The 23198-nt window shown below is 45.6% G+C and overlaps 1 protein-coding gene across 4 annotated transcripts in view; it reads right to left on the bottom strand.

The window, feature by feature from the left end:
* Window positions 1-442: 442 nt before the first annotated feature.
* Window positions 443-23198, bottom strand: part of MFHAS1 (multifunctional ROCO family signaling regulator 1) — a 35279-nt gene continuing 12523 nt past the window's right edge. The window contains exons 2-4 of one of the 4 annotated variants that reach the window (XR_008430497.1): window positions 6199-6325; window positions 4194-4633; window positions 443-2665 (exon numbers count right to left, since the gene is read on the bottom strand). Coding sequence is in view for 2 of the 4 variants with exons in the window: in XM_053940578.1 (XP_053796553.1) it covers window positions 6195-6325 (131 nt within the window). In the remaining 2 variants the exon portion in view is untranslated. Of the gene's footprint in view, window positions 4634-6169; window positions 6326-23198 lie in introns of all 4 variants that reach the window. The other 3 variants (XR_008430498.1, XM_053940578.1, XM_053940577.1) reach the window with 3 other exon arrangements.

Here is a 23198-nt window from a genome sequence, read left to right as displayed (position 1 = left end):
CAGCAGTGGGAAGGGATTTGCTCCTATTTTTAATTCATCCTCCTGGTGCTGCCACAAATGCTTCTGTTGCCAAACGGAGGACCCACCTGCCTTACCACTCTGCCTCCAAAACCTGCTCTGAACATGAGCAGGAAACCAAGCTTTTCACAAATGCAAACAACATGGTACCAATGAGAGCCATTGAGCTGGCCTCACAAACCCATAAAACACCTTAAAAGGCAGTGGGTAAAAAAGCTGTTCCCCAGAAATCACCTGCCTTGCTAAAGTGGGCAGTGATTCACAGATACTAAATAAGGGACTCCATGCTCAGATTCACTCAACAGCAAATCTCTCCATGACTTAGCTACAGCACAGATCTACAGCTAGTGCAGACCCTTCCAGAGCTAGAGCCCAAGGAGGCACTGCAAGAGGAAAAACAAATCACACAGCCAGGACTCTCCTGGAGATTGAGATCACTTTTATTTTCAGTCATTTTGGCGAGGACATGTGGGCAAGTGGGGGTGTGGTGCGTGTATGTCTGGGCATGCATGTGTGTGTGTGTGCAGAGTCCTGCCCAGTGATGTAGATTATATGAATACCTGCAGTTACAGTCCATGAACTGAGCCATGAAGTGTGTGATGAGTGCTACACTGAGGCCCACTTGCTTGCCTCTTCTTGTGCTTACTGCAGTGCAGCATCTCCACCTCCCGGCACAGCTGTTCCAAGGATGCCAGCTCAAGATCCCATCCAAAGGGCGCGAGAGGAACTGAGCTCCGGGATCTGGCTCTGCAGGAGTGAGCCAGTGGATTTTCATCTCACTTAGTGAGCTCCTAAGTAACATTTGCAGTTCCATTTGACACAACCGTATCTAACTCCTCACAGTGAGGAGCCTCAACTGCTTGGACAAACTTTAGCTGCCTCAGAGGTACAATGGGAAAGAGAACAGGGACCCCCACATAAGTTCCAGTGCTACAGTACAGCCAAGCACATCTTGAGTTCCTGGGAAAGCAGCATCCAAATACACTACTGAGTTTTTACAGCCATCATGAAACTGTGGCATGGGGGATGCTGCAAGGGAGATGACCCATGCTTCTGCAGCCCCAGTCTCTTCTATCTGATCTGAGAGACCATAAGCCAGGGTAAATCCCAAACTAGCCTCTATTTCAGTTTAACTTTCTAAAGCTGAATCCCCCAAGCTCAGAGCAGAGACAACGCAGAAAGAACAGCACTGCCATGAAAAGGAGACTAGTCAAAGGGATCTTGGCCCTGTGGCAGACTGGAAACAATCTTACTTCTCTGACCTTTTTGCTTATAGCAAAGTTAAAACAGAGGTGTCCCATCACCCAAGACCCTCTGCAGCTACCAGAAGTCTTAAAGTACTCCTGTAAGCCCTAAAATGACCTAGGTGTGCAGCATCACCCTTTGGGCTCACTCTCACCTCTACCTATTTGTATGCTGCTTAGGGACATGCAATTCCTCACATTACACAGACCCAGAAGAAGGCAAGAAGAAGAAGGCAAGGCTGCTATCCTGGGAGTTTGGACGGATGCAGTTTTGAATCCCAGGTTTTGCTTCAGAGTGTAACACAAGGTACTCCAGGACATATTCCAGCTGCTGAAAGTCCTGGAGTGCAAAGCAGCTCGCTAGATCTGCTTCCAAATCTGTCTGAACCAGTTTCAGCAGGAAATCAAAAACCGGTCAAGCAAGAGTTTGCAAACCAATAAGCAAAACCAGTACAATCATCTTGGGTGAAGTAGGCATCTAGTAGATTGCCAGGAGATTCTCCTCCTATTCCAAAGGAGTTAAATTCAGTGTCAGCTCCAGAGGGAGACAGCTGATGCCCCAATCCTTTCTGACCTCTTTATAATACATCTTCAGTAAAGGCTGCACAGTGCTCCACACAGAGGCCTTAGTCATTTCTAACAGTTTGGTAACTCCCTGAGCAGGGACAAGAACTGGAACACAATATATACTCTGAACTTAGGTATCTGCTCTTAGGGCACTGCATTCAAGCCCTCTTTTCTTGTGGCTTGATTCATGAAAAATGACAGATCCTTCAAAAATACAGGGCCCTCATCCCTGGGGCTGAGGGATATTAAGTGGGGTCTGAGGCAGGAGCTCATCAAAGGGACGCTGTATGAGGATCCAAGGGTGCATCCTTAAAAGACAGCGACAGCAAAATCAAAAGTACTGTGAGTCGCTTGGTTTGGTTCTCCTGCATGGATCTCCCACCTGGCAACTGCAAAGGCGAGATGTTTCTGAGATGCATAGAAAATTAAATGGCTTTTGCATATTAAAAAAATTTGGATGAAAACACAGTTACACCAGTTACTAAACAGTGGGTGGATGAGCAATCACCGTTTCGCATTAAATAGACCCAACTAGACTGATCTCCATACTGCCACACTCCCGGCATTACGGCTTCAGTGCACAGCAGCAGCCCGAGTGCCTGCAAAGGCCAGGGAATGCTCCCACGGAGGTGGCACACCCTGGCAGGAGGGCTGCAGTCCCAAGGAGCAGGCTGTAAGATGTCTGCTCTGTCCTCTCACTCCTTCAATGCTCACGCATCCCAGACCAGATGGGCACACTGGGAAACAGGCATCCGGCTGGAAAAGGATTCCAGTTTGTGGTTTCTTTACAATGTGGTTTCCACGCAACTTCACAGCAACAAATCGCTAGTTTCTTCCTATGGAGAACGGAAAGAGAGGTGAGTAGCAGCACAACAGGAGGAGAAGGCCACCCAGCACGGGAGGTGACAGTAGGGAATGCTCTAACACAAGTTCTGCCTATACCAGGCATGTTTCATGGGCAGCAAGACTCAGGACAAGGGAGTTTCCTAGTTTATTATTATTTCCTAGTCATTATTCCTGAGCACCATTCAAAGATCTCACCTCCCTTTCACCTCCTCCAGCCACCACAGACAATTTTGAGTCTCCAGTTTATCCACAGCAACACGGAAGCACAATCAATTAATGATTCTCACTGACGTAAGAAGGTTCATTGCCAGAGATAGCAGGTCAACACAGGAAATCTGAGCCCAAGCTACCCTCCCAAGCTGGAATGATACCCTGACGAGACAGGAAGCTGACGGAGCTGCCAGCTTTTATTTGGCAGTTTTTCCCCTTAAAGTAAGGTATATGGCTTGATTTCTTCCACCTGGCCTCTGGATCTCCTGCTGGAGTGGATTCTGCCCTGCTTTCCCAGCATTAAGTTCTTGCCAATGGGAAGATTTATGGCCTTGCACATAAGGCTGGTATTTGAAGGATCAGAAACCCGGGAATATCATCTGTGCAACTGCAGCAGGTCCCAACAGGACACATCACTCTTTTGCAGTGGTTGCAGGCCTGGCCAGCTCACATCCTGGTGGGCACTGCCTGCTGACCTGTATCACCCATCCCAGGTCTGCCATCACAGCCCAAAGGATTAAGAGCTGTACATTAACACAAGTATTTTAAGTCCCTCATCTCTCAGACCTCCCCCACCATCTGATGAAGGGATCCTGGCTCTGGAAATGCCTGCCTCCTATTGATTTACATTAAATTAATATTTGCATGGAGCAGGACTCAGCACAGTTATCAGGGCTCAGCTGCAGGGCACAAACTAACAGCAACATCTTACAAGTCCTCAAAGCCACACAGTTGGGGGAGAAACCAGAACTTTGGTACCAGTGCTCAGCCTGCCCTTTCCCACATCTGGAGAGGGAAGATGGCTGCTCATGAAGCATAGCTGCCAAGGTGAGCCCAAGGGGATTCGGGATCAGTTTGTACCACACAGCCACGCACTGCTTCACCAGATCTCTGCACAAAGATGCCTGTGGCTTTCCTAGGAGGATGACCAAGATCTAGATTTTTAGTGTTCCAGTGGACACAATGCACAAAGTACCACAATGGCAGTACCAGAGCACCCAGACATGGCAGACCAGCAGCTGTTCAGAGATAATGGTAACACTAGGGATAAGAAATAGCATGTGCCAGAGGCACACTGACTGCCCGGCTTTTGTCCCTGCATGATCACAGCACATCCTCACCACTTCATGGCACAACATATGTGAACGCACAGGGCAGGAAACATTTCCCAGCCTGCTTCTCTGCCAGCCTCCACTCAAGATTGCTGCATGGGACACAGCCAATTGTTTTGTGGTGGAGCAATTTTAAAGGCTTCACAGTACCAACCCACTCCCCAGCAAAGCTTTGGCCAACTGCCACAAAACTCACTTGTTCAGGAACAAATCCAGGGAATCCCGCTACAGCTCATTTCAAGAGACTTTCCTCCAAGCAGGTCTGAATTAAATGGTATACCAAGAACATTTTTACATTCATCATGAGATCCAAATGGGTTTTCAACACGCAATCAATGGGTCCACAGAAACCTATCCCCAGTGTTTTCCCTCTGGCCAGCGGCCCTGCCATCTGCAGCAAGCATTTTCCTTCATGCCTTGTCATCCCCAACCTCCAGATGACTTCATCCACTCCAGCCATGAGGCCCCCACCTGGGAGCTGCCCCTGCCCCACAGCATTTCTTTCAGGGTCCAAAGTCCAAAGTCCCGTTGATCCCTGTCAGCATCAACTCCACAACTGGAAAGATGGGAGCACTGCAGAGCATCAGCCATATTCTGCCTGGTGGAAAACCTTTGGCACCAGCACTGACAGTTTATCTGGAAGAGAAAAGGATAAAGAAAAAGTAATATAGCAGGGTTAATAGTGCTTGTGATGAATAACCTAAGACACACGATTTTCTCTAGATTTCTAAATAGGGAGGGTGAAATGAAGTAAAAGTAACACAGGCCTTTTTGAGAACACAAGTTTCCTGCCAGCAGAGTGACTGTGAAACTGGGACACAGTTAACAGACGTGGAAGGCAGACTAGAGGACAAGGAGGATTGGAGGTGTAGCCTGATAGCACAGTACAATAAAAATGGCACCTGCAGGTTAGAAATGTGCTGTGCCAAGTACACACAAAGGAGAACCAAATGAACAGGCAGTAATGACCTGTGGCTCAGGGGTATCTTTGTTTTCTGTCCCAGTGGGCACTTCAACCTCACCTTCACACACAGCTCAACAACCACCCATCACTGGAGCTATTCTCTGCCAGGAGTGGTATTTTGGAATGGGAGGGTACTGAACAGAGAGAACAGCATCTAAAGCTACTGTCAAGACACTGAAGTGAAAGTAACAGGCATTCACAGACAGTACAGCAGCACACACCAGCAAGACACTCAGCTGCTCCTATAAGCTCCCTACCAAACTCCCTTGTGCCACTCCAATTAGACAGACCACGGCTGAATTTCTGTTTTTCTGGAAAACCCATGCATCAAAAAGCCAAGGCATTGGCTGCTTTTGTGAGTGTTGTTCCACATATTTTCCCATCACAATACAGCTCTGTTTTCCAAGCACATTCCCACTCTATGGAGTGAAGTACATATAATCTATAGATAGATATACACAAGAGGGTAGGGCTCCTCTCCAGGGGGACCTCACCAAGTTGGAGGACTGAACCAATAACAGTGCAGTAAAATTCAACAAGGACAAGTGTATAACTCTACTCCTACAACAGGACAACCCCATGCACCACCATAGCCTGGAGTCCTGCTGGCTTGGGATCTGGTGGAGAACATGTTGAACACAAGCCAGTAATGCATCTTATGGCAATGAAGCAAATAAAATAAAACAAAAACAAAACAAAACAAAAAAAAAAAAAAAAAAACAAAAAAAAAAACCAAAAAAAAAAACCCCACAAAACCAAAAACAAACAAACAAACAAACAAACAAAACAACAACAAAAAAACCCTCAGATGGAACAAAAGGAAAGAAGTTCTGTCCCAGAATAAAGTCTGGAGAGATGGTAGCACCTCCATCCTTGTCATCCAAGGATGACACCCTCACCTATACAAGGTCCCAAGGAACCTGACCTGCCTGTGCGAGTGGTCCTGCTTGAGAAGGGGGTGTACAGAAATCTCTTGAGGTCCCATCCTACCAAAACCCACCTATGACTGCATTATCTCCTGATCTTACATCTGCCACAACACAGCTCAGAGAACACCTCAGCCCATTTCACTGTACTTCTTATCTTCTGAGTGGGCTGTCTGTAGCCACAAATAATTAGAACAGTCCCCAGGTTGTGGGGCTGCTACCTTCCAGAAAGAAGTGCTTAGTGAGGGCATGTTTTACGAAGGCTTTCTGGTGTCTACTGACAGGGGAATAGGTCTGCTTTCTGGTCTCACTTGGAACAAGGGCTGATCACAGTAGGAGTGGGGGGGTAAACCAAGGCAACATTAACTCGCTCGCTGCCGTTCTTGGGACAGATGATCTCCGTCAGTCCCTCTGGTCTTGGCTGACTCAGCAGTTCTCCTGTGAATAAAGGAAAAGAGTGAAAATTTTTAAGCATCAGCAAGGCAATTTTTGCATTTAGTATGCCCTTCCTCACCCGCTCACCTGCTAAACATCCATGAGTGATGCAGGTGAGCACTGCAAGAGGGCTTACTGGTCCTGCAACACAAGCAGGTCCCATACATATAACCATGGTGAGTGTCCTGAGTACAGCTTGGAGACAGGCTGCTCCCCACACACATAACATCTCCCATCTTTCCAGTCTCTGCTTTGAATCACTGCACACAGCCTTGAGAGCTCCTTAGGGATTCATAGCATCTAGATGGAAGACTCCCTAATGCCTCTCTCCCTGGGTACATTTACCACAACTCCTATGGGACTGCTGCTGCATCCTGTCAGGACCCTTGGCTATGCTATACTCTGCTGAGCGTGCAAATTCCAGCTCCCAGCTGTCAGCTCCTCCATAATGGAGGCAATACGAGCTCTGTATTGAGTCAGTAGCAATGGGGGGCTCTCACAACGCCTGGTATCCCTCTGTGAAATGAGTTGCGTCAGCTCCGCTGTTCAAGTGCCAAGTTGGCAGCTCCTCACTGCTGGCACCCTTGCAGAATGTAGTTCAGGGCAAGACACAGGTCAGCACAGTGAGAGGGGAAAGCCAGTTGCTGAGATGTGCCCAGCCCTGGGGAACACTCCCCAACAGCTTGCTCAGAGCAAATCAAGTTTCCTCCTGGCTCTATTCCACACATGACTGGCCCCAGTAAGGCAGATCCCTCAGCCATCAACATGCCATCTCCTCAGAGTAGTCCACCTACAGCTTAGACACCCAACAGCACCAGAAACACCTCTTGATACCTGTCTGGGAGGTAGGGTTGGCTCTCAAAGGCAATATGGGATGACTAGCAAGGGCTCAATTCTTCTGAGTTTGCCTCCATGGGTGCCAAACAGACCTACCCAAAGCAGAGGCACCAGGTCACATCCGGCTTGATCAGTGACTTTCTTTACAGAGGCAGGCCAGCTGTAAGTGGGCTGCAGCCATAGGTCCACACAAAACTCTCTGGACCCATCAATCAAGCAGCCACTGCAAGCTGTCCCCATTTCCACTAAAACACTCAAGACAGATGGTCCTTGGACTCCTCTATTTTTAAATGCACTTGCAATAAATTCCTCTACTGTTAAAGAACATCAGAAAATGTCTCCTTCTGTCTAGTGACTATTGCCAGGCACTCCTGGAAAAACAGAAAAGAAATCACACTTTAAAGTACTGCTCAGCCTGTGCAGCAATAGCATAACAGGCTGCCCCATCACGGGGCATGAAGCCCTACAAATGGTGCTTTCCTCTTCTCCTTCCCTGTTCTGCTTCTCTTCTCACTTTCAGAAAACAGCATGTCATTTCATATCGTGAAAACAGAGGGAAGGGCTTGGCAAGGAATACGCACAGTTCCCCATGAGAGATACTTGTAGGGCCAGCAATTCCAGTTTGCTCCCATAGTCTGCAGTCTGAATTCACAATAGTTTGAGTATCTCCCCTCACCTCACACCTACACTTAAACCTGAACTGGCAGAGCAGCTTTTAAGTGAGGAAGATGCATCTTCCAAACCAGAAGAAATGTGATGGCATTTGCAATTCAAAGTTAAGTCTACAAGGCAGCGTCTTCAATTACATGAGCTGTCATATTTTGAAAACAGCATTGCACCCCATCAAGCATGTACACCACAGGGCTCCAGCTCCCAACAATTCCCAGGTTTCCAACCCCAGGCTGACTTCCAAACTGCAGTATTAATAACTGTACTAAAAGCACTATCTCTGAAAAACGAGTCACAAAATCAGTGCACCATTATGCACTTTAAAGACAGGGCTAATATCCACTAGATCTTAAATCAGAGGAGTGCAATAAGACTGGTCCGTCTGCTTGAGCCTTCATTCTATTTCCATCTTCTCACTTCAGAAATACTTAGATGGTGATCTCTCACACACAGGAGACTGATGTAGGGTAAAATAGATGTCTGATTTGCAGGCAAAACCCTTGCCATGGCTCTTCAGTCACCCTCCTTTTCTTCATGGCTTTACCTTCCTCTCTAGGCTGTCTTTGGGATAAAGCTCACCTTAGCCTGTACCCAGCCCCAACGAAATCTCTTCCAGCCCCACTCCCATTTCCTGCTGACATACATGCTGCTCCCCAGCCCAGTAGAAAGACTCTTCTTACAATTTATCAGTAAGACATATCACGCACCAAATGGACAGAGGTCACCTGTGCATCCTTACTATTCATCCCCCTTTCAGATAAAAGGTATCCTGCTGCTTTTATCCCCTTTTATCCTACTATTCTTATCCCCTTCTCACTGCAAACTGGTCATCTTTGTTGCACAAATTCATCACAATACTAAACTAGGTATAACTATCTAAATCACACCTCATATCACTACTGAATAAAAGCCAGTGCAAATGCCATTATAATATGCACTGTAATGTATGCTATAACAAACTAGCATTGAGACACCCTACTTGGATACAACCCTCCAGGCCCAGAATCTCTTAGAGGTTTCAGAAACCTTGTATTTCTATTCAGAAATTATTCAAACTGTAGGAGATTAGCAATAAAAGTCTTTGGGCCACAGCAGGATGGGAAAGAGGAGATCCAATGAGGTATTGGACTGATTGATACAAAAGGTGGTTGGCATGGGGAGGTGTTTGCTTGGCTTAATTGCTAAGTTTAAGTGTAGTTTAAAGGTAGCATCTTGTGTCTGCAGAACTTGCAGACAACTTGTTCTTCCCCTACATACAGACTGTATTTTGCACATTCCTCTGTAAGCATGTCACAAATTTTACTGGAAACCTCAATTCTCCCTGCCCTCTCTGAAAGATTGCCTGCAATAGCACACACACAACCACAAAGCTTATCTTAGTCTCAACATGGACTTAGTTTTAATGTTAACTTCCACAGAAGCCAAAAAGGTTTTAACCAAAACTCCAACTACTTTGTCTTAAGGCTAATGACAGTCAAGTGTGTGAAGAACAACTTCATTTTTCAGTAGACAAATCTGCATGACTAAGATTATTAATCTGATTTAAGAGTATGAGCCCTATTTTTAAGGGCACTTTAAGGCTGGGTACTTGATGATCAAAGCCTGATGTTTAGATGCATCTAAATCCCAGATCAGTTGATAGTAGAGAGGCACCTGCCAAGCCTGGTTAAAAGCACCTGCAAACAGAGAGCAAATGCTTGAGAAGATGCTCCTTTGCTGCCTCTCATTTGCAATGGCACAAATGGTGCAGAAAAGTTGTATCTGTCCCATGACCGCTCTCCTGGTGTTTTGGCACAGAAATTGGTCTCCACAACTTGGTAAAACGTGCTGCCCAGCAAGTTAAGGTTGAGGCACAAACCAAGATCCTGTCATGAAACTACCATGGTCAGTTTGGCTGCTGCCATAAGTTGGTTTGTAAACTCCCCCAGGCAGATGGGCTGAGCGAGTCATGCTGCCCACATCATTTAAAAGAAATGTGCTACACCTGGGCAGTTGCAGGGAAAGGCAGGAACAAACCTTCACCCTTTCTCAGAGCTCTTCCAGAAAGGCCTGTTTCCTTTCAGCATTAGCCAGCTCACCTGAAGCAGTTATTTCTATGTCAGCAAGATGTTCTTCACTGCCACTGTTTTATGCCAGAACACACACAGGCACAGGCTCACTCAAAGCTCATGTCAGTGATCAGACCCATGCATGCTGCAAAGCACACTTCTCTGGCCTTTAGAAAATACCCGTGAAATGCCAGATACCCGTGACAAATCAGAGAGCTAGGAGAGAGGCTGACAGCAAGAAAAGCGAGTACTTGTAGCAGTGTTTGGTTACTCCATGCTGGCAGCCAGACAGTGTCAGCTGTAAGCCTACTTGGCTGCCTAACAGAGAGGAAGGTTTGCAGGCAGGAAGAATATCCCACCTAGACCACCTGCCTTCATGCAGTTCCCACTGCAGTGGCTGTGATAAGTGGCCCAAGGTTCCCCATTCAAGTATCAAGAATCTGCTGCAAGGGCATAGGGATGAGATACTCTAATCCAGCCTATCATGCCATCTCTTTCTCAGAGCTCCCAGGACAGTACATTTGCACAGTATCAGCCTGATGATATTTATCATTTTCATGCCATCAGGATCTGGGCCCCATTGGGACAAACAGCCAGCAGTGGATGAGCAGGACCTGACCCCAGCTCTGTGGTGTTGCTTCTCTCTCTTCAGTCTGGCAGGGACCTTGAGGATATATTGCTCATGCTTTACAACAAGGGCATGGCAGCCAAAACCAAGCTGTTCCTACATCTTGCCCTGCTTCAGCACTGACCTACTTACTCCATCATATATCCTAGAGCTGCTCCAACCAAGGACCTACTGGAGTCCAGCCTCAGTGCTCATATGTTCTCTTACCCTAAATCCCTTCTCACTCTTCCTCCTTGCTGAAGGCCTTCCAAGACAAACCACTGCAAGTGAGGTTGACTGGAGATAGACTTTACATCACAGCCTCAAATGCTTCTCTGTCAAGCCTCCTTTGACTAATCTTTGCTTGTGACAGCTCTCAGCATCGCGTTCAGCAGTCATGCCTTCAGAAGAATAGAGAATAGAACACTTCAACACTGCCTACATACCCAAAGCACGTGCCTCATGCTTGGTTTCCAACAGCAGTCAGAAAATAGGGCTCACATGAGGGCCCTGGCTCTCACAACACCCCTCTGCATTGCATGCAGTCCCGTCCACTTTCATCCATACAACTGCAAAGAAATTGGGGCTGGAGAAGCTACAGCTTCTGTGTCTGGCTGTTTGTTGTTTTAAGGTTCAATAGCTGGAGCACTTACACAATTACATCAAAGCTGTCACAGAGGCAGGGTGAGATGAATACCCATGTGCACAGATTTCCCCTTCTGCTTTAAGCGCAGGAAATGCCCTCACACACTGGGACTTTGCAGCCAGCTCTAGAAGAAATCTTCCAGAGTTTTGGCAGAAGGGAAGGAGATGGTGTCTCACAACAAGCCTGCATCTACTCCACACTGTTTAAATATTCTCTGCTTAGATGAAACTAATTACTTGCTTCATACAAATGTTGCTGTGCATGACACACAAGCTTATTCTCAAGCACTGTGCACAGAAAATACTGCTCTGCACTGGTATGAATTTTTAATATGCTCCTTCCAGCACTGGCTGCATGTCACGCACAAAAATATTCCCCAGAAAGACAGAACACTGCACTTGATTTATTTCTGGAGTCCTGAGTGGCCTGATCTACCCCGCCTGCTTGAGACAGAGGGCTGGATAAAGACCTCCAAGTTAGGATTTAATATTTTTTCTCACTGAAGGTCATTCTCCTGAAAAGAGCAAAGCAGGGTGAAATGCACATTATGAACAAAAGTTTCATAAGCCTCATGTTGCAGTCCCCAGTCAGAGGAGCTTAGAACTAGCAAACAAAATCAACAACAACAAAAGACAAAAAAAAAAAAAAAAAAAAAATCCCCATCTGTTGAAGAGCCCTACTGGGAGAGACTGCTGGGCAAAATAGGCAACAGAGGAGAAAAACTCTGTTGGTAAGTAATGATCACAACAGCAGGCTGGTGAGCAGAACCACCCATCAGGTAAAGCACATGCCTAGGTACAAATGAGCCTGGGATTTGATATAGTTTTAAAAGAAAAGGAAGGCTTGAAAACAAAAAGAAAGATTGCTCTGGAGATGTGAAGTGGGAAGGGCAGCCAGTTGCAAGACAAAGGACTAGCCTACAGAGGTGAGTCCCCCAAGACCAGAAGCTGATAGCACAGAGAAAAGGGTGCAGAGAGGAAGGGTCAGAGCTTTACAAAATATGCAACAGGAACCAATTTCTCCTTTGAAGGGTTCAAGACCAAAAATATTAACAGCTTCCTTAAGCACAGAGCAGTCTCCTGTGGCTGCCCAGCTCCAATCTAGAGCATTACAATTGCTAGAGGGGCAGGCTCAGCCTTGGCTGATCCAAGCACTGGACAACTTTCTAGCTCCTGCATTCACAGCATCAGCTGTCTCTTGAGACAGCACCGCATCTCTAGGCCTCACAGCTCTGACTGTGGACATATATATGGCTCACCTTGCATACTTTCCCCAGAATGGCTGCACAAGAAATTGTTTTCTCAAGGCTCTTAGGTCATGTGAGGTGAAGGAAACACAAAACAAGCTTTGGAAACAGACAGCATGCTTCTCAGCTTGGAGCTGACAGGTCAAGCTTCAGAACCCAGAGCTGCATTTCCCCAGGCCAGGAACCCTGGAGGTGCTGCAGAAGCTGGGCTCTGCTCAGCTCAAGCCTAGGCAGCTTTTCCCCCAGCAGCTGAGATCACCCTGCACTTTACCTCCTACCTAAGAAGCTACCATGCTAATTACCCTGGCAGGAAGCCCAGGGCTGTGCCAAAGGCTAAGGTGCTCTGCAAGGCCTGTCCAGGAGACACAGGCAGACAGATGCTGTACCTGGCAATCACTAACTCTATTTTCTGCCACTCAGGAAATGGGAGAGTCACACAAACACCAGCTATGGTCAGAAAGGCTTAAGGGAGTTAAATACACTCCATGTTCCCCAAGTCATTATAGGGTCAGCTAGCTCTTAACGCATCACTGTCACAGCAAAAGAGGACATTGACACACCTGAGCATTTGCAAAAGCTCTGGGGAAACCCTTGGCACTGGACTGAGCACATCTCTGGGGGAAGAACTTGAGTGGAAAGTGTTCTGGATATTCCACTCAACAGCTACAGGGGGTTAATTATTCAAATTCAAAATACCAAATTACAACTCCCACACTAGTTTTTCCCTCATGAGTTATTTGAGATAATCCCTTACCAGTGTGGCTGTACAAGGCTTCCAAGTACAAAACTTGGAAAACTCTATGTTTTCCCAAAACATTAGTTAATGATATTTTTCTCAGGCACATAGAAATTAACTATAGTTATAAATGGAATTCAATTAAAAGCAAATTTAAAATCCCCTTACATTCCCCAAACCACACAATTTAGTACTTCCCATCTGCAGACTCACAAACAAATGCAGAGAACAGTAAATGATCAAAACAGCTCCATCAAAATAACTCCAGGAGCAGTCGCGAAAGTTGGAGCCTTCCGTCTCCTGCTGGCAGTGGGAAATAAGCAGTTCTGAGGAATAAAAGATGGTTGCCATCTAACCTGCTCCTAAGCCAGTGTGGGTAAGTGACTGACCATCAATGTGGCTGCACAATGAATGCAACTTCTCTCTCCTCCTTCTGCAGTCCATGAGATACTGAGTGCAGACAGAATGTATGCCAGGTAACAATGACATCTCAGCAAATTGCCATGAGGAGAGAGGGCTGTGACTTTTGACACTACTGCTCCTTCCAAAAAGATGAGGAAAGGGGATGAATGAGATGCTGTTTCTCCACTCTGTTCCATCAAACTCAATATATTTCAAATAGTATTTCACAATGAGTAGCCTCCCATGTCCAGCTTCATCTCTATCTATTCTGTTAGGCACTCCATCTCTCTTCTCCCTGTGCACTAGGAAAGGTGGGAACAAGCCATCTCTTCCCATTAGTGACCAGAGGAGCCAATGGAGAAAGGACGTGACCAAAGGGGACAAGAAAACAGCACAGCATAAAGTCTTAGAAAAATGAGAGGGGGCACTGAGAAAAGATTGAGAAAATAAAACATCCTTCAAATTGCTGAATGTTTTGCTGTCCTAATATCTGAAAAGCTTTTTGAATTGTCAGGCTGCAACACAGCACTTTCTGACAACTGCAATACAAAGCCATGAAAAATTGATTTGCTTCATTAACATTTTAGGACCTTATTAGCTGGAACGAAATTGACTGTCAAGGCATTTTAAGGGAGAGTCATGGTGTAATGAGCTCAGTGCGAATTATCCTCATCCCAGAATAGAAACAGGCCTGTCACTGGGTAACCAAGTCCAGAATCTACCTTTTGGTTATTTTTAATTCCACCCCTTCAGCCATATCTGCCATAAGCACTTTTTCAGTTTGCCAAGGCAAGGCACCAGCTGAAGAGAAAGCTGCAGCCAGCCCCAACCTGTCTATTCTCATCCAGTAACAGTGAGGGACAACTGCACACAGAGTGTTCCATCTAGTGCCTGAACACTAGACACCACTGGCTGCAGACAGACCAGACAGCAACAATTCCCACCAGTCTCAGCCCATCTTTCCAAACAGTAGTTTCAAAGCTATTACTCCTCCATCACAAAGGAGATGCTGACCCTTTTTTCATGTGGATGATCAACACACTGCAGGTCCAACTAAATGGAAAAAAAAAAAAAGCAGTTTAAAAGAGTTCTCAAAGCCATTACTATTGATAAACAGTTAACAGGCAGGGTCCACTGAAGTCTGCAGGGAGTACCAGGACTTGTCTCCATCCTGCTACCTCTGTCTCTCTGTGTTTAGGTCACAACACATTAATAGGTAGCCATGTGAAAAGCCAGCCCCCAGAGCAGGCTGTACAAGACTCAGTCCCACTGACTTCAAGCCTTATGCAAATGATGAGACAGAGCCAAGACTCTGCCTGCCCTTTTGCTAAATTCAGAGAATTAGTCAAGTCTGCGAGACATATTTCCTCACAATAGTCTAGCTACTAATACTGCACCCAGAACTGGCTGATTGGTTTCTGCCTGCTCCAACACAAAAACTAGAAAGCCTTAATGCAGGTACTACATGGTGCACTTGAGGAAAAGCAAAAGGAAGCACCTGATGCAGACTGCTGCAACACAAGGGTTCACAAGCAGACCAGACTATTAACTGGCAAAGTGTCCTTAAGCATTACTAAAGAGACAAATCCACGTGCTGATGTCATCTGCTGATGACAGACTAAGGCTGGGAGAGCGCTTGAGACAAGTTTTTTCCCCTGTTGGCTTGCTCCTTCCTCGCAAGATGTCCATGCATGCCATGGTTGAAGGTAGGATCCTGGCTAGGAAGCCCCTCTTCTGGAAGTTGACAGGTGTCCAGCTGGTAAATGAAAAATTTTGAGTTTTCCCTTGTAGCAACTTTTTACACTCTGCCACAGCATCCTTTCTTTTCTTCTCTTCCTTCCCCCCCCCCCCCCCCCCCATTTACTTACCTTTTGCCAGCCAAGAAAAAGGAGAACAAACCAAAACACACATGCAAGACTTGCATCTACGTGTTCTGCCCAACAGTTTTCTCTGAGAAAGTAAACTCCTTTCTGGGTAAAAGTAACTTGACTCCATGAGTTGCTGTTGCCTTAGGGCTATTCCAAGGTTTTAGTATGTTTTGCAAACTGAACTGGCAGGAACTGTATTTTCAGACCTGTGATAGTAAGTATTCTCTTAGATCACTTAAGGTCAGATGTATGCACAATATTCCTCTGTAAAGCTGTTTTGGTCACCCTAAAACACTCGCTGTTCATCAGGACAACCACAGAGCCCACTTAAACACAGGAACATTTTTTTTTTACCCTTCAACATTGACTGGTCTAAGGAAAAAAGTCTTTACACCAAAGGTCCTGCTCATATTCAAACGTTAAATCAAGTGTTTTACCCGCTTATTGAACCAACTTGAGCTCATCCCTGTTCTAATCTATCAACATGACTTCATACTGAAGTCACTTTACTGGGGAATTTGGTCTATGCACATACATCACAAAATTTATTCTAGAACAAAATGCCTCCTTGGCATTTTTCCTTCAAAGCTATCCACTTTCTACATAATAATAACTAACCCCATATTACAGGCTGTCCACAGGTATAGCTTTAGCTGACCATGAAGCTGCAGGATCAGAGGTTTCCTTAATTACAAGGACATCAGATGTAACTTCCTTCTTTGCATATATTTGTTTCATTTATGCTCTAGTTTGTTAAGTACATCCTTAGTTCAAGTGTTTCTTCCTTGTGAAACAAAGTGTGATGTAGATTTGCATCAAGACATATGGCTAAAATCAGAGGGAGCACAGCACCAAGACCAGTAGCCAATTCTCCTTTTGGAGAATTGCATACAGCCACTATAAAAGCATTGCTGGTGCACATGGAAGTACCCAAGCAGCACTCCAGAGAGCTCAGAGTCTGAGTCTCCCTATGCCAACAGAGGTGGAAACCTGATTTCTGTTTCGAATCTGCTCTATTTGTTTGGTTTAAAGTATCTTTTGTTATTACCAAAATTGCAGTCTTCAAAGTTTGAGTGACGTGCTGGCTTTCTCTTGCTCGATGATAGAAAAAAGCTCTGTCTGTCCTTTTACTATTAACAGCTTTTACTTGCTCCCTTTTCCAGAGGGGATAAGAACTAATCTTTTAACTTTTCTTTTTGTGTTGACTTGTGATTCCTCAACATCTTCAATAATTTAACCACTCTTTTCTGAACCCTCTCATTCCCTAATATCCAAGTAGAGGACAGACAACTAATTGCCATAAATCAACGCAATACCTAGCTTTTTCTTACAAATACCTTTTTCCCAATGAAAAGTGCTTGTTTATGAACTTATAATATTATTATCTCTGCTGAGACCAGTGCTTATTGCTTTTTATTCTACCATGGGAATGCCTCCCATTCCGACGGTAGAATAAGTGATGGGAATACAGAAACAATAGCTTTGTTACTTAACTCTTAGAGAGTTCATTGCCTGCTAAATGCCATCTGGTCTGGGTTCTCCATGACCAAAAGTCACCTGCAGCATCTATCTTTGCTGTTCAAAAATCACTTCTATGGTAGTCACATTTGTTACTGTACCAGGAAGGAGCTCTGGGGCCTCAGAGCTGAATTCATCAGCCTCCCAGGGAAGCAGCAGTGCTGCCAGGAGAACATTTAACTCCTCCACCATTTCCTCTACTCCCTTGCACCTTTCTCTCACAGGGAATTCTGTCCTAGAGCTGAGCTCTCTCCTGGTCCCCTATTTGTGCTGCAAACCAGTATTACTTCTAGGTTTCCACCAGGTGGGTAACTCTAGGGTACTTACTCACCAGTGTAATTGTAACACAGCCCTGATCCCCCCCTCCTTCAGATGTTTTATTGACTCACCTGAACTGCAAGCTTACTGGCTCTCCTCTGGATGGATGTGTCTTTGGGAGGAACCACCTTAAAACTTCCCAGTCATCAACTTACACTCATCAAAGAAGAGGCTCAGGGATATCTTAAGCATACACTGGAGGTATCCCAAGAGTGAGGACTACTGGGATTGAAAAAAACCAGGAAGCAGCAGAATGCTTGCTCTCAAACACCAAGTGCCACAGTTCAAGTCCCCAGTCAGGCTTTCTCTGAGGGGAGGTGAAGCAGGTGTAGCAGCTCAAGAGGTGGCTACTGCCAGAAAAGTGGGAAGAGAATACATTTCAGAGCTACATAAGAGTTCACACACTGTTCTAGTGAGTGCACTTTCCACAATACAGTAGTGGAGCAACAGCCAAAGAAATAAGGTCAATTACACACACTGTATGCCATTGCCATTACAAGAGAAGTAAATGCTGCCCTTTGTCCAGGACCACAGCTTGTTTTGAGATGCAGGAGGCTCTAGAGGACTACCAGTGTTTTGGACACAGAGGGTTAAAGAGGAAGAGAAGTCAGACTGGACTAGATCAAGCCTTTCCTTCTCTCCACCACCAGAAGTCTGCTCTGTGAGTGAAAAATTCTGAGAACACACACACCTACGAGCTGTCTCTATCTGGGCACATAAGAATTTTGCATGCTTGGTGCTACTGGAAATGCGTCCCACAGTTCTGGACTTCACCAGCAACCGCCTGGGTGCCAGACAGAGGCACCTGCCTCCCTCCTCCCTGAGCTGGTTCCCTCCCACCTCCCTCAGTCGCCTGCATTTTGTTCTTAAACACTCAAGCCAGGGGAACAGTCCTCCAAGCAAGGCAAAGCTTTATTAAAAATGACTTCCGATATTAAAAAAGGGTTTAAAATCCTTTTGTAACAATGACTGGATTATCCGCATCACACTGCATTATGCAACTGAGAACAAAGCAGCACAGAGCAAGGGGTAAAAGTGCTGTCTCCAGCAGAACCATAACTTTGTAGGCAGCTCTCAGTTCCAATGCTCACCTGAAAGATTCAGATGGGACCGGGTGCACTTGGTACATGCCAGAGAAGCAGAATCATGCACAAAACTTGTATGATGCAGCAGATGCAGAACAGAGGCTGTTTTGCCACATGGCTTTCAACCAAAGGTGATATTTCAGGAAAATACTGATGCTAAATGCTTCAGGAAGCACAGCTAAGAGTAATAAACTCAGACCTGAAGCCTAGGCATGGGTCTGCCATAAAACGTGACAACTTGTGATCTCATAGTGGTGATAAACCAGAGGCTGGTCAAGAACTGCCTTCAAGGTACCCAACCTTGCTACAAGGACCACGCTGCCAGTATTCACCCTGGTGTCCAGGAGCAGGAGCAGCCATGCAGTAAGTGAACAGCCACACTGCTCAGCTTCCCTTAGCCAAAGACACCTGGCCACACTTGCATACCTGCCAGCTTTTAATGGGAAGCACTGCAAAGTGCTGGGCCAGAAGTCCAAGTCACAGATTCAGAGCCAACGTACCACACTTCCCAAAACAGCCCACTAAGCATCTCCTCTCATACCCTCTTCAGCCCAATGGTTGGTTGGGGGGGTTTCTTTACTTATTTTAACTTTTTTTCCTTTTTTAAAATCAGATCCTGTCTGAATTACTAAACTGAATATGATCTTGCCATGTTCGGCAACATTTTCTTAACTTCACTGCAGGCACTCAAAAAATGTGCATGTGTGTATGTACATAATATGCTAAACTCTTTTGTCAGAGAAGATGTGATTTATTTCAAAGAAGGACAAAAGACAAGTTAAAACTAACAGGCAGCTTCAAAAGCTTTGTGGTAGCTTTCCATTACAAAAGACACAGAGAAAGGTAATTTTGTTTTTTCTGATCCAAACAGAAGGCTCCCAAACTTTTCTTTCATCCAAGGAAGTCTTTAGTTTGGCTGAGCCTTTGAGGTACAAACATATTGCTTAGGAGAAGACGCACACAAGACTCAACTCTTGATTGTTTATTTCAGCGCCTCACCCTAGGAAGGCTCCAAGCTGACCACAGCAGCCACTTGCTGAGCTGAATTATTTGCCTATGCAAGCATCACTTAAGATATTTCCAAAATCCAGTAATGATCACCTCAGAGCCTGTAGGGCTCCCTCTGGGCACACACGTGCTCCTTTGAAAAACTACAAACTTCTTGCTTACTCAAGCTGCCATGAAAATGTCACCAATGCTAGATCACAGCATGATCTTTCGCATTACAGCATGAGCAAGACTCCCTGCCCAAAACTCCTGACAGTATAGGTTCAGGTATGCAGATCTGGCTGGGCCTTTTAGTGAGAACAAGGCACACTGGAGTTTCACTCCCTACATAGCCCTCTGGCACCACCATGAACCTGAACAAAAGCACTTGAAGATGATAAAAGTTCCAGAGTGAGTCTCATATTGCTTCCATTTTCACCCGCTGAACATTTCTAAACAATTATCCACCAGAAGCTTAAAATGATGATAAAGTAAGAAATAAATTCTTGCTCAGCAGATTTCTGGGATATTGAGGTCAACAAAAAAAACCATCTCTTCCCAACATCCCAGCTGTCTTCCTTCACTCCATCTCAATATGAAAGCAGGCGTGGGATGTGCAGAAACAAGTCAGAAGGTTGTTGAAGCAGAACAGTTAGCTATAATGAAATATGAGCTTGAACCTCCATAGAGAAAGTTTTAACAAAAGAGATGGCTTAAAACCCAAATAAATAAAAAACCCAAACCAAAATGAGTAAGAAAGTTTGAAAGCTTGAATAACATATTCCTGATATCAAGAGCTAAAGGTGCTCAGCAGGGCATGATTCTACCAGTGCATTTTCCAGGCAGGGATGGCTCAGTCCTAACAGTGGTCCTTAGAGTGTACAGTGAAAGATCCATGTATTAAAGAGATTTGTGAAACCAGAGGCATGACTAGGTCCCACGTAAACTCCCATTGCATCTTCTACTTTGCTGCCAGTCAAACATCTTTCTTATACTGTCCTCCTTGAATTTGGAGGATGAGTGAAGTACTGGGCAGTGTGTGTGTGTGTGTGGTGGGGGGTGCGTGTGTATTAAAATCCATCACCACTGCCACTCACTACATCTACAAGATGTTGAAGAAGTTCACAGCCAGTAGCCACCGTGGCTACTCCTGGGTGCGTCTGCAATTTGCAAGACGCCTTCTGTAGAGCAGATCTCTCAAAGGTGTGCAGAGCAGCCTACTGCCACTTCTGCTCCAGCTCCTGTGTGTCCCATCATGACTAAATCCCCCTACTAAGGAAGGTCATTGCTCCTCTGAGCCCCAGAGACCCTCTACTGAGCAGGCAGGGCTTGAGAAAGCTGAGCAGGGCTGTAAGAGAGCCCTAACACAGCACTGGCACATGCTCAGCATGAGCAGGCTGCCCTCAGAGCCCTGAAGCTGCAGCATGGCCGCCTGACTTCACAGAAACAAATTTCTTCTTTCACACTGTAGCCATCACTTAGTGCCCAACCAAAATAGATTTAAGCTGTTCTGTAGTAAAAATAACAGCGACCAAGAAACATGATGTCAGATCACAGGATGGGGAAGCTCTTTTTTGTTAGATTTTCTAAATTTAGCCACTTTGATATACAAGAGTCATATGGATATGAGACTTTTCCAAATCTAGTGCATGCATCACTGTCTGAAATAAGAACACGAAAATCTCTCGGACAAAGAAAGAGGCTGTTCAAAAAGAAGATTTAGAGAAATGCACAGGGAGCTGAAAACTCATTTGATTATGCAACGAGTGTAAGTAGGCCTGGTGCTTGCTGCTGACTCCCTGGTTTGGAAACCTGCCACCAAGCACCCTCTGCTTCAGCACATTCAACCTCATCCAGCAGTTCTGCCTATAAAATTGTGGTGGGTTAACCCTGGCTGGATGCTACACGACCACCAAAGCCACTCTATCACTCCCTTCCTCAATGGGAACAGGGGAGAGAAAATACAATGAAAGACTCATTGAGATAAGAGCAGGGAGAGATCACTCACCAGTTTCTGTCATGGGCAAAATTGACTCAACTTTGAAAAATTACTTAAATTTTTTTACCAATCAAATCAGAGAAGGATAATGAGAAATAAACCTAAATCTTAAAACACCTCTGCCCTATCCAGTCCTTCTTCCTGGGCTCAACTTCACTCCTGACTTTTTCCTCCTAATTTTGTCTACCTCCTCCTTCTCCAGTGGCACAGAGGGTAAGGAATGGGGTCTGCAGTCAGTTCATCACAGATTGCCTCTGCTGCTCCTTCCTCCTAAGAGAAGGACTCCTCACACTCTTCCCCTTCTCCAGTGTGGGGCCCCATCCCACAGACTGCAGTTCTTCATGGACTGGGGTCCCTCATTGGGTCATAAATCCTGACAGCAAACCTACTCTAGTGTGGGCTCCTCTCTCCATGGGTCCACAGGTCCTGTCTGAAGTCTGCTCCAGCACAGGCTCCTCACAGGATCACAGTCTCCTTTGAGCGTCTACCTGCTCCAGCTGCAATTGCTGCTCAAAGGGGTTTTGGTTTTTCTCCCCTTCTTGTACGTTATCCCAAAGGTACTACCACCATTGCTGATGGGCTTGGCCTTGGCCAGTGGTGAGTCGATGTTGAAGCCATCTGGCATTGGCTGTCAGAGAGATGGGAAGTGTCCAGCAGCTTCTTACAGGAGCAAACTGTAGGGCCCCATTCCTGCTACCAAAACCTTGCCATGCAAACACAATACAAAAATACAGCCACACACAGCAAGGGCGTAAGAAGCAGCATGCAGACCAGGAGAGGAAATAAAATCCTTCATCTCTTCTTCTCACTGCAGTAGCACAGACATATAAAAAGGATAAGTTTGTCCATCTGGAATGTCCCGGAAATGTGGAGAGGTCCACCTGCTTGTTTCTCTCTGAACACGGCATGCTGGCTTCCTGAAGATACAGTCCAGATGAGGCTTCCCCAAGAAAGCCAACCCATCCAAAGGACTACCCAGGGAATACTTTGAGCCAGAACTGATTATTCCAGCTCTCACTGCTTGTTCCTAGTTGGGCTGCTCAGCAGTACAGTGGTGCAAAATGGAGTGACCCAAGAAGTTCAACAGAGGGACAGAGGCCGGCTAGCTCAAAGCCCACATTAAGGCAGTGGAGGCCAAGCCAGCAGCTGTTCTCTCAACCTACAGCACACTTTAAAAAAACATTTTAGACCGAGAAACAGCTCTCTATCATTAAGTGAGAGTTTGTCACCACACAGCTGTTGCTGAGTCATACACCAGTTTGTCTGGATTTGCAATTTCCCATGCCCCGTGGCTACCCCCGGGTGCGTCTGCAATTTGCAAGAAGCCTTCTGTAGAGCAGATCTCTCAAAGGTGTGCAGAGCAGCCTACTGCCACTTCTGCTCCAGCTCCTGTGTGTCCCATCATGACTAAATCCCCCTACTAAGGAAGGTCATTGCTCCTGTGAGCCACTCACAGCTTCACAGATGAAGAATTCCAAAAGTAAGGAAACAGCTAAGTTATGTAGGTGCCTCAAGCCCCACTTTGGTCCCATATAAACATGGTCCCAGCTGTTCAGCTCTTTTTGGAAAAAAAAAAAGAATTCTACATAAACAACTCGAACTATTCCCTATTACGCATCACAATAAATACAGCTGCATATTATTATACATTGAGGATGTAATCCTGAAAAGTGCAAAGATCAGTAATTTGACAATCATGCTATTTTCCCCATACTGTAGTAAAAGAGAACATGTGTACAGACTGGTGAGTTAGACAGGATATAAATATATAGAGAGGGTGGAAAGATAAAAATTCAAGTGTCAGGAACATCAATATGAGATGACTACTTCTCAGAATGGATCTTTATCACCAGCCATTACACCATCTTTTGGTACTTCCTTTATTGATCTCAATTTATCTGAGAATTTTC

The sequence above is a fragment of the Vidua chalybeata genome, chromosome 4 (assembly GCF_026979565.1).
Source record: "Vidua chalybeata isolate OUT-0048 chromosome 4, bVidCha1 merged haplotype, whole genome shotgun sequence".
Classification (NCBI taxonomy): Eukaryota; Metazoa; Chordata; class Aves; order Passeriformes; family Viduidae; genus Vidua; species Vidua chalybeata.
Note: the sequence above shows the minus strand (reverse complement) of the source record. Positions and strands in the feature narration are given on the sequence as shown.